The sequence below is a fragment of the Aquila chrysaetos genome, chromosome 4 (assembly GCF_900496995.4).
Source record: "Aquila chrysaetos chrysaetos chromosome 4, bAquChr1.4, whole genome shotgun sequence".
Classification (NCBI taxonomy): Eukaryota; Metazoa; Chordata; class Aves; order Accipitriformes; family Accipitridae; genus Aquila; species Aquila chrysaetos.
Genome location: NC_044007.1, coordinates 728,294 through 740,733, shown reverse-complemented (window position 1 = coordinate 740,733; position 12,440 = coordinate 728,294). Strand labels below are relative to the sequence as shown.

The 12,440-nt window shown below is 45.8% G+C and overlaps 1 protein-coding gene across 5 annotated transcripts in view; it reads right to left on the bottom strand.

The window, feature by feature from the left end:
• HSF1 (heat shock transcription factor 1) overlaps positions 1–12,440 on the bottom strand; it is a 71,832-nt gene that overhangs the window by 51,021 nt on the left and 8,371 nt on the right. For all 5 annotated transcript variants that reach the window (XM_030011355.2, XM_030011356.2, XM_030011357.2 and 2 more), the window contains exon 2: positions 871–979. In XM_030011355.2, the coding sequence (XP_029867215.1) occupies positions 871–979 (109 nt within the window). The remainder of the gene's footprint in view (positions 1–870; positions 980–12,440) is intronic.

The window sequence follows — 12,440 nt, the reverse complement described above, 5'->3', positions numbered from 1 at the left end:
GAGAGGTATCAAGTTTTCAAAGACACAAAGACTGATGCAAAGGGAAAAGGAATAAATAAATCTCTTTATATCCACAGCAGATAGGAAAGAAGTGGAGGATTTAAACTGTAGCTGGGACGGTTTGGGTTAGACATTGAGCAATCAACTCCACTGCTTCACTATCCTTACATCAACAGCATTTCCTTGAAGAGCTTATGGAATCTTCATTACTGGAGGCTTGGAAGAATTAGGTTTGATGCAAAGTCAGCAGGAACAACAGAGAGGTAGTTGATCCTGCCTTGAAGCAGAGGATTGGACTAAATGATTTTGAGGTCCCTCCAGCCCTATTCTGCTACAGTTCTATGATTTTTTTTTTTTTTTTTTTTTTTAAATAATTGCTGTTTAGTAGAGCAAGTTCAGTCAATGCCTGCTCTACATGACGCTGGCAGCAACATCCCCTCAAGAAAGTGAGCAGAAAATTAACAAGTCACACGGGGTGGGCCTGCCTCACGGGAAGCATTCCAGAGGAGGTCCTCCTTCATGACACAGGATGGCAAAGAGTACCATCAAAAACGTTAATGATGGGCAAACACACGGAAAGCATTCAGAACTCCTGCGCTAACAATCGGGAAATTTCAGGATAAAAGAACTCTGGGAGTCTGAACTTGTTTATATCTAGCAGAAGTTTTCAGTTTTAGAAGTTGTTATTCCCTTCAGCAGAGGCCAAGCTTAAAACTACCACTTGGTCCCCAAAAACTGAGTGATCGCAAAGCTAGCAAATACTCCCAACTCAATGAAATGTCCCCTAAGTTAAACCTGGGCAGAAGAGGGAAACCTTATTTTGGGACAAACTTTACACTTTGCACTCCGAGCTGCCCAGAAGATACTTACACATATTGAGCTGCCGTACAAAGCTGGCCATGTTGTTGTGTTTGAAGTATTTTGGAAGCACCTCCTTGGCAAATTGGCCTTGGTCAAACACATGGAAGCTGCTTCCACTCTGTCAAAAAAACAAAACAAAATGAAACATTATCAACCACTGTTACACAGAAAGAGAGAAGCCTACCTGCCCCTTCATTTCACAAATATAAATTCTGCATTGCTGTAGGTGAAATCAGTGATGGCCCCATATCTTGGAGTCCCTCAGCTGCAGGTAAGAATGTAGTTTATTAGCTTTGTTTGAAGCTGTTACCATCTGACCAATGCAAGCTCCCATCAATACAGCTCAGAGGGACCGCAACAACGTCCTTCAGCTCCCAATGCAGTTAGCATTTAGCACATCGCTGCATCTCAGCTGAGCCAGGGTAACTGCCCACGGAGCTTTCTTGGCCAAAATCACATTTCCTTGCACTCAGCCCAGAAGAACAACATGCATCCATCAGTTATCAAGAACAGGCAGACAGCTGATAACTCTTTACGCTGTGATCAAGCTGCTAATGTGGAAGAACCAGCAGAGCGCAACTCCCCAGAGACTTAAAAAAGCAACCCAGGAGGTTAAGCAGGCTACAAAGATTAAACCTCGGTTTGCAGAACTACAAATAATTCCCCAAGTTGTCCCAATTAAGTTGTTTTTGTATCTACAGCAACAGCCAACGATCTTCCAAGCAAATTAAGACAACCAGGCTAGTCTGATTTTCAACATCAACATCTGCAAACAAACGAAGACAATTCTGTGTCCTGCCAGTCTCGGGCAGCTCGCCGTGCCCATGCAGACACGGCAGACGAGGTCTGGAACAGCTGAAAGCAACACATGATGTTGCTGGCAGAGAGAGAGCAGCACTGACTAATGAGTTTTAATTTTTCACTGCAACTGATAAACATTTTCTACATGTTGATTTAAAAAGTAGGAATAGGTAGGAGACAGGAGGAAATGTTCCTGCCCCTCTAAACCCTGAGGTACTTCTGCTGTCAGATTTTGGAAAACAAGTTATCACCAACAGAACAGTGCATGCCAAGAATAATAAGTTATTTTGACTACTATAACTATCTTGACTAGTAGTCGGGATTACATTTCAGCCACTTAGCTTTCAGGTCTGTGGTGCTGTTTTATCAAGTATGGTTTCTATTACCCTTCTGGCATGCTGAGCAGGAATTATACTGTCAACATAAGCATCTGCAAAACAGCAAAAGAAGGGATTTTCATTCTGGCAAAGGGACACAAGAACGCCGAATGCATTTTTACAACCCAGATTTTCTTCCACGACGAAGTCCTGCTCCCACTCCATCCTCCTGCTAATATGGTCCCACGTATCACCAGCACACAGCGCTGGCAGAGCACCAGAGGAGAGCCAAGCCCAACAAGACACTCACAAGTCATTGCACGGCCATGAAGCAATCAGACTTTTTAGCTCAACAGAAAAGCAGCAGGCCAGACCACCCACATGACAGCAGAGGGACGGTGCCTCCAGAACTCCAGTCCCCCCCAATTCACGAGTGACCCAACGAAAAGACCTTCACAAGGAGGGGCTGCTACTTCCATACTAAACGAGGTCTTGCTGCACAAGGTCAGAAGAGCCCCCTCGCCCGTTACTGTGCTCCAAACTGCACTCTTGTCAGACCGCTAAACACCACCAGCGTCTGCAGACACTCTCCAAGTCCCAGCATGAACCTCCTGGGAAAAGATGAGGCCAAGGTCTTCTGAACTGACTTAAGAGTATCAGACCCAACATCCACGAGATGATTTTCAGACAGGCATGTCTTACTTTTAAAGTTACTGGGCAAATTCAATCCAGCATTAATCCTAAAGAATTAAGACTACTATTAAAAAAAAAAAAACAAAACAAACCACCACCCTAAAACAGACCACAAAAGATTCTGCCTGCCAATAACAAAACCAGGTAAGGGTTTATTAAAAGTTGACAGTTTGGGCTTTTTGGATGAGTTTCATTACTCATTCAGAGGATTCACCTGCGTTTCAGTGTTTGTTTTCATTAAGGTCCTTTACTCTTTATCCAATACTTACGAGTACTCTGGGTTGACTCTAATAGCAAAAAATGCAATAGATGGCAATGAAGGAAGGAAGCGCACACTAGCCATCTCCTAATGATGGCAACCCACAATAAATAAGACATCTTTGAGTCCCATTCCAAGGTTTTTTGTTTTGCTGGAGTTGCTCCACTCCAGAGTTCTTGCTTTTTTGCCCCCTAAGGATAAACAAGTTTGCTGGTGGTCTTCTCTGGTCATTTGCTGTACATCGACGCATCCAAAATACTCTGCTTCCTTTATCTATGTCCAGATCCCCCAGCCTGCCTCCCCACCTAACTTCTCCTGCCCAGCCTTGTGAATTTTCCCAGGTTTAGCTACTCCACAGGAGTCTATCCATGCTGCTAACAAGCATAACAGATTTTCCTCTATTTTCATAGGAGGATGGCCATTCTGTCCATCAACTTCAAGGAGTTTCACCCAAGTCTCAACGCAGTACCTGTTCCTTCCAAGGAAGCGGGGAGGAAGAAAGACCTGAAGACAGGCTGCTTTACAACCCGGATTTGTTGCACCACACTGGTGTTTTCCTTCATAACATTGTTTGAGACTCATCCTAAAACTTCTATTTTTAACACTGTACCACTTAGGCATTTATCTCCGCAAGTATGAGAAATACTCCCATTTCCAGACTGCTGATGGCCGGCTTATGCATGTTTTCTTGCACTCACACCAACTACCTTTCACTTAACCAGCTCTTCTCCCTTCCTGGCGTTAGTCCACACATGACCAACACACGGCTACTGTTGCTGAGAGCAGCTGCTGCTGCAAAGTGGTAGAAGACTTGAGAGTAAGCTGGAAGGGCAGGGGTCTAAGATATGTAAGAAGTTTACAGGGAAACCAACCTGAATTAAATTGTCTGTAAGTGACAGGATTATTTGCACAGTTAGGACTAAATCAACCCTGCACAAGCGTTAACCAAATTCTGCCTCATTTCTATTATCCCAGTTCTCAAGGTCGTCTGGTTTCTTCTGCACGGCATCTCAAACCTTCGCTGTGTTAACAAAGCCCAACAGTGTTTTGTGAAAATTTTCTCAACACATCTTCTGTGCCAAAGCCATTATAAAAACCACATTCAAAAAGACTGTTCCAAGATTTGATCTTTGAGCAGCTCTGCCATGACCTCTCTCCAGACTGCAGCCACCCTCCAAAAACTGTTGTCTCTGCTTTATCCAGTCCCTCCCCCACAATTCTTATATTAATCCTCAGCTTCTGCACTTTCATTTATGATTTTCCATGCAGCAGAGTATCAAATGCTTTGCAGAAGTCCAGACACATTAGATCTCCCCCAATTCCTTTATCCAGAAAAGGATTTCATGTCCAGAGGAGAGGTGAGGAGGTACAATCAGTTGTTGTTAAGTCTATGTTCTATTTTATCACATTTCCATTTACTTTTATGACTTTAGTTACTCTCCTCTTCAGAATCATTTCCAAAGCACTTCAAACCATGAGGGTCAGACTAGTTAGTCATTAATGCTCCTCTTAAAATCAAATAGCTTATACCAATGAGGCTAAGCATCTTTCTTGGGGTGACTGCTCATGTTGCAGCAAGGGGATGAGAGGCCTGTTCTAAATCCCACTCCTCCCTCACTGTTAGGGGATGCAAACACAAGGATCTCAGCTCCCAGGACTGGAAGAAGTGCCCCCCCCGCCAAGCTGAAATTCACCTGTTGACACTTGCCCGCTTTGCCTGCTGGAACCACACTTGGGTGTTAAGGATGTGACCCAACAGGACAGCGCAGTGGTTGAATCATTTTCCAGCAGTTATCGGGGTTTGTTGAAAGGGAAGAAACAACGCAGGTGGATCTCTCCACATGGCATCGCAAAAGTTCTGACAGTAAATGAAATACAGCTTATCTTGCGTAATTTCGGTATACTTTTACCTTGACGTGTGCCAAGTCCGGTTCAGACATCATCAAACATTTTAGCACAGATCAGGTTGTTTTGTCAAAAGCCTCAGCTTTCCCTAAGAGGGGGACAACATGAAGTCAAAATGACTCATGTAACAACATTTTCAACCTGTTGGCCAGCACCATACTCCCTCCCAGTCTAGACAGGCTCTGACCACCCACTGCATACTCCAGGTCTCCACATCTGCACTGGCACCCTTCTGCTCTTCCCATTCTCCTTCTGCAAAGTCTCGCAGGCTTGAGACACCATTTCTTCTTCTGGCGGACAAAGAAAGGAGGAGCCTCCAAAAGATTTTCTGAAACTGATGCTGGGGAAGAAAAGTCAGTTGATTAGGGAAAGTGGCCGAGTTTAGGGTTGGTGTAGAAAAGTCTCCTTCCTAGTCCCGGCGGTGCTTATGAGCCACCACATGCTACTTGCTTCTCTCCCTGCTGCCTACACATGCTCTGCAGCAGGACGTTTAACAAAAACCCTCAATGACCATTTCAGAATTAAGATTGCAGAAGGGCACTTGTGTTTAGCAAACATCTTTTCACTCTGTTTACAGAAGTGATAGTAGTTCTACAATGCAATAAACTGCTCAAACTTTGCTGTTAATCAATTCTTGATGGCACTGAATGGCTGACGTTAAGGGTGTCCTGGTTTTGGCAGCAGTAGAGTTAATTTTCTAATAGCTGGTATAGTGTTATGTCTTGGATTCAGTATGAAAGAATGTTGATAACACTGATGTTTTCAGTTGTTGCCCAGTAGTGTTTATACTAAGTCAAGGATTTTTCAGCTTCTCATGCCCAGCCAGCAAGAAGGCTGGAGGGGCACAAGAAGTTGGGAGGAAACACAGCTGGGACAGTTGACTCAAAAGTGGCCAAAGGCATATTCCATACCAGGTGATGGCTGCGTGGTGCTTAGCTGCTGGCTGGGGTTAAACCACGACAAGGGGCCAAAAATTACAGAATGGGACTGAGGATGAAGGCTGTAAGCCTTTTCACATACAGTTACAAGTAGAGCCATGAATCTGAAAACATTAAAGCTGTGCACAGGGTAAGACCCCTCTGCAGCCCTCCCTTCAGAAGCATCACCAGCCTCCGGCCCCAGAGCTGCCCCGAACCCTCCCAGCCCCTCCAGCTCCTGATACAGTCCTACAGTTTCAGAGGTTTCACACCAAAATTTTGCTCTGTACCTTCTGCTCCTTCCCCCAGACCATACTATTTGCTATCTACGACGAGGACCTGAATGTCCAGAGTAATCCTTTAGCATGCCTCTTCTTGCTGCCCCTCTCTGAAGAGTCAGGTTTTCCTCTTTACCACCTTCAAGTGAATCCATCAGGAATGGTTGGGCAGTTTTACCAGCACAGCAGCTGTGAGCAGCAGCATTCAGAGCAGTGACCCATCCAAAAACCAGCTGCTGAAAAGGTATCTTCTCTTCCAACGGACAGTCCTGATCATCTGTCTTGCTTCTGCCTTTCCATCCTCCGTGCTATACATGGAACTCAGAGACACTGGACAGTACACATTTAAGTACTTGCAGGCATTCCCTCCTCCCCCATCAAACTAATCTGAGGAATCCCTTCACTCTGCCCTGTTGCTAACCGCATCTTCCAGCTCCTCTGCAGATAATGGGCTAGAAATAACATGGGCCAACAGTTCTCCATCTATCATCATCAGTAGGCAGGCCCCAGTTCGAAAACTTCTAAAAGAACCGGCAAAGTGATTTTTAAATATTCATTATTTCTGATTAATGTACTGCTGAACACAATTTTTTTTAAAAAAAAATAATAGAAAATCAGAAAGTTTAAAAAAAAGTGCTGCAGTCATGCCCAGGTGAGCTGGAAGCTCTGATAACCATGACCGCTCTGGAGCCCAACATGAAGCTGGCTTCAGCTCAGAGCACCGCAGAAGCTGGGTCACTTACCACTGGATCAAGAAAGAAAGAAAAACTCATTTCTAAAGTATAATTTAAGATCTTCTACATATTTGGACATTCAGTTTATAAGAGACTTAAGTCTGTGAAATAAGCAGGAAAATCCAGGAAAATATTGACTTTAGAGCAACAAATAAAAGGTTCAATACTATTTCCCAACATCTGACACACCAGACCTATTTTGAAAATGGAAATACTGATCCCTACGGTGCAAACGTCACTGCGCAGCGAAATCATCCAGATGGGAGGGACAGCAGCAAAACCATGACTTAGCATAAAAAAACAAGTAATGTTATCAGTCTTACAAAGTCACACCAGAAAATGAAATCCTTACAAAATGAAAGCTGATCAACTACGGAAGATATTTAAAAAAAAAAAAAAAAAAAAAGGGGGATGACAATATTAGCGTTTATTTTAAAAACTTAAATGTTCAAATCTGTGAGGCTAGCATGAGATTTGACAATTCTCAAACTCCAGTTTAAATCTGATCATTAAAATTATGAAAACTTTTATAGCTATCATCTGAGATATTTAACAAACAAACAAGAACACTCCCCTGCCCCCCCCCGGAACTTTCTGGCTCCACCACTGTTGAGAGCAAGATTAACCCCATGAAATTCTCTTACGTCCCAGCAATGAAGATTAACTAGACATTCCTCATGCCTCTGCAACAACGGAGTAGTACTTTGTTTAAGCTTCGGAAACCCGGGAATTAGAAGAATCTACCTGTTTCTTTCACCTTCCACCCTAAAGACGAGACACATTATGAAGCGGCTCCAACTCAGAGCACTCCAGCCCCAGGATGGCTATCTTTTACTTAAAAACATTTAGTCCCAGATGCACAGCAGGCTGTGGGGCTCCAGCCTGCAAGCAGGACAACTCACTGCCCCTTCCACTCAGGTACCACCTTACCGATCTTAAAATACCGCGTGTGATCTGCAAGGGTTCGGGCTTTGCTTCCCAGGCAGCTCAGCCCTTAGACACCTCGCTGCAGGTCGGGGGCCTCGGGGACAGATGGACATGGACTTCCCAGACGGACGCTGCTGGAGGCAGCTTGCCTTCCCTGGCTCCTTCTTAGACCAGGCGTCCTGGATGCTGCTGGAGCTGCCGTCGAACCCAGGTCATGGAAGCTGCTCGGGGAGCGCTCCAGCAAATGGACACGTTGGGAGGGGAGGGAGAGAGGGAAGGGAAGAAGGACGCCATCTCCAGCCAAAGGACCACCAACAGGACACAACAAACCCTTTCACTAGCACAGCAAAAGCACAGACTACACGACTGCAGCCTCAGGCATCGGTGCCAGCGTGGCAGGATCCAAACTGGCTCAGGAGCTTTCATCCCTTCAGGTTACTCAGCGTTTGTACACGTCAAGTGCCAACTAAGAAGCTTGACCGAACCAAAGCACCTGAAGGCTTAGGTAGCAGTGTGCTTGTTGCCTGCCTAAAGCAGCCAGAGCTGACGGAATGGGTTTCCCTGGGCTTCTCGAGGGACATACGCACAACTTCAGAGATTAATAAGCATTTGGATAAGATGCATGGTGGTGGGGCCAGAGAAGACTCGCAGTTTGCTGGGTGTCATGAATCCCACTCTGAAACATGTATTCCTCCTGTTCCAAATACAGCAACTTTTGTGAGAAACCTGAAGAAATTGTGAGAAATTCAGCTCCTGGAGCCCGGCACTAACTGCTCCGTCTGACCACAACAAAAGCAGTTTGTCACGCTGGCCCTGGCTGTGTAGAAGACCTGGGGGTCCTGGCAGGCAGAGCCGAGCACGCCGGCAGCGTGCCCTCGCAAGAGGGAAGGGGCCAACACACCCTGGGCTGCATGAATCAACAACCTGGGCCGGGCAGGAGCGCAGCCAGTGGATCATGGGAAGGGATTATCCCCCTCTACACAGCATCCGCTAAATACTGCCCGGACAGCGTGTAGAGTCTTGGGTCCCAATACCACAAAGACATAGATAAACTGGAGCAAATTCAGCAGGTCAGTGATTGAGCAGTAGTGATGGGGCTGGAAAGGGGAAGCTGAGGGAGGAGGGCTTGTTCAGCCTGGGGGAGAGACTGCTTCGAGGTGTCGGGGAGCAGCGAGGACCAGCAGCTCTAAGGGAAGGAGAGACAGGAGCAGAGCCCAGTCATAACGCAAGGCACAAGCATCACCTACAAGGGGCTGGGATACAGAGGAGCAAGTTTGGGTCAGGATCAGAGCGACCTGGTCTGAGCCCATAGCAGATCCTGCTCTGAGCCAGAGCTAGGACAAGAGACCACCAGAAGTCCCGTCTCACCTAAATTATTCCAGGACCTAAGTTTTTTGTTTAGTTAGTTTTAACTAGGAGCAGTTCCCCAGCATAGTTACACGTGCAGCCCCACAACCCTGTGTCGGTACAAGGGTAGGTACAAACACTGCTTTGAGCAGAAATGCTGACATGCTGCCTTAAAGGAAAATGAACTGGCCTCGTTTTCCAGTAGATGCGACTGTTGAAAGACACACCTTTTTACGCACAAAAAATAAACCTTTCTGCTATCAGCACCTGACCTACTGTTTAGAAGACGCCCTTCGTACATCGTTAAAGGGGGAGACCCACCTGCCAACTGCAGCATGGCTGCCGTAGGCAGCGTTGGACCGGGAAGCATTTGTACCCAGCTGGGCTGAAGATGGTCGGGAAGTCACTAGACCCAAGCAGCAAGAACCAAAGTGACACAATTAGAAGTATCTCTCACCACGTGCTAATAATAACTGTCAAGTTTAGCACACTTACACTTTCATAAGAACTAATCTGGAGCTGAGCTGTGTCTAAGTGTGCCTGCACTGGGGCTACCAAAGTGCTGACCGTGTCCGCAGTGAAAGCCAGCCTTCGTGTGACCTGCCACACAACTCATCGGTACGCTACCTTGGGTGACTGTGCCTGCTGCTAGACACAGCACACCATCCTCTTACAGCTGCTTGAGAGCCAAGGCCACACGGTGATGCCTATCCTTGCTAATACCTACATACTTTTGGCTAGAAATACAAAAATTCAGTGTGTGAAGTTGATACCAAGTGTGGCAGCAGAAGCTGGCCATTCCAATGAAGGAACTGGAGGTCCTGGATCTGAGGTACTTGCGACAGCTGGCACAGCCAGTTAGCATGCTAGTTGGGGTCTACGCACATCGTCGTATTTAGTTTCAGGGTGGGATAAGGCAGGATGAGCAGAACCTCTGCATCAGTGTGCTGCAACCAAAAATTCATCCTCCCTCCCCTTCCCTTTGATCTCAGCTGTATGCTCTCATCACCTTGCACAGACCATGATGCTCCACAGATTCCACTCGCTTTCTTCCCCAAGACCTGATCCAACTTGCTAATTCAGCAGCAGAAACCTTACAGCGGTTTCCTGTGAGGCCAGACAGCTCACAGAACCATAGAATATCTCAAGTTGGAAGGAACCCGTAAGGAGCTGAACCGGTTCATAGCCCATCCGACAAGCACTGGAGACAAGACAAGGAGGGGCTCATCACTACACTGGCTCAGCTGCTCAAGAAACCGTGCTGTTACAATCACTGAATTTCAGCAATCCAGGCTGCATGTGACAAACCCAGTCCTCCGTGGCCATGTGTTCACCTCTGCGGGAAACAGTTTACAGACTCTTCATGCCACATTTGGGAAACAAGTCATTTAATTCTAGGAAAGAAATTCTCCTTCTCTACCACTGTACAGAAAGAGCACGTGCTGGTGTTGATTGCGCACAAGCTACGTTCAATCATGGCACTATTTCCAGCTTCGGCGCGATGAAAAGAGAATCTTGCTCCAGTCCAAAAATCTAAACAAGTCGCCATTTCCAGCACGGAGATTTGAAATTTGACTTTTTGAAGGCTGACTTTTCATAAAGCTCAGCTACACCACTGTTAGACACCTGTCACCACCTGGGTTCTGACTACATTCCTCTTGCGTGCACAGAATGGCGTGGAAGAGACGAGCTTTAGCTTACAAGAAAAAAATCCAAACAAATCTGTAAGGTGCTGACAATCTTATATACAAGGGGACTTAATGCAAGCAATCTCCAGGGTGAAACTTTACCACTTTACCCAGAGTTCAGACACCAGCAGAGCAGGAAGTTTTCTGACAGATAGTTAAAAGCACGCTCCACCAGAAAATCCTCTGCCGTGTGCACAGCACTGGCAGAACCAAGGTCAAAGCTGGTGATCAACACCAGGCCTTTTTCTAGCAACTACAGACAAGCCACCCACTAAACAGACCGATCAAAGATCAATTCTTTTTTTCATTGTTCACCTTAACATTGTTTCTTCAGCTTACTGGCCCCATTCTGCTCAAGCGTGGCAGAGCATCACCGGCTCCCGCTACGCACTGTCTTCCTGGGAAGGCAAGAATGAGAAATCCTGCAACGGAAGAGCTAGCAGGGAGAGAGGTAATAAAGCAGCATCTCGCTTATCCGTGCAGCGCAGGATGCGAAGAGACCTTGTGGGTGACCAGGTTCAGCCCCAAGCTATCGCAGGGGACTGCGGGACTCACACATTTACTCCATCTTGAAACTTCTTTTTTGATGCCATAAGGCCTACTAGAGCGCAGACCCAGAACCCTCCTTATTTCTCAGTCACAATTGTTAAGTGAAGGTCATACCCACATGATCCCACTCATCTAGGCTTTATCTTTTCCCAGCTGTTGTTTTGCTGGGCTAAGGAAACATAACTTTCAGACCGTGGTTTCATATTGCTAAACTACATCAAAGCATCAGCTTAAGGTATTCAGGCACCACCACTGCTTGTTCCTGACTCAAATGCAGTGCTGCCAAAACGCGGCTGGTTTTTGGGGACCATGCTGTGAAGCAGATCAGGTAACTTGAGCTCACACACGCACAAGCATAAAAAAAAAAAGCATCAAAGTGTGGTTTTGGTTTTGAAGCAGGAAAAGTACCCTGATCAAATTTGTAAGAAAGAAACAACTATTTGCAGGCCTAACTAACGAATTCCCAGAAGACAGCGAAAATCACTTACTTGCGTGACCTTGCATCTCATACAAGTAGGGTCATACCACTCCTAAATTAAGTGCTTTCTCAGGACTTACTCAATTCTCCCTGCAAGATAAGGCTCTGCGATACTGACGCCCTCCTACTTTATTCATTTCACTTCACACAGCTACTCCTTTTTTGTGCCAGCGTCGTGAGAAGAACTACAGCAGACAGACCCCAAGAACCTTGAGAAGCCCAGCTAGTAACTTCCCCTAAACGTTAAAGTATTTTCAAACAACACACTTCCCTTCTTTTTTGCTGGTTCTTCACTCGCTTTGTGGATCCTTACCTGCCTACGGGTAACACATTTTCTGTGCAGCAGTTACTGGAGTCAGGTAGATTAGAGCTTTGAGCTGAGCAAAGATAGCTGCACTTTTATTTATAAAAGATATTAAAGGTAAGAGGAGGTATAGCCTGTGAAAAACACATTGCTAATGGAAAAAAAAAAAAAGTAAAGAAGGAACTTCTCTGTATACAAAGAGATTTAAAATTAGCTATTCACTATTCTTTATAACTGAAAGTGAAAACACGCTGTGCTGGAAGTGGTATCACAAGAACAGAAATCCTCTTGGGCTAGACCAGGGAGTCCTAAACCTAGAGTAATCACTCCTTTGTGGGTCAAACCAGAAATTTTCATTGAGTGAGGCTGACAGCCTCTGTAA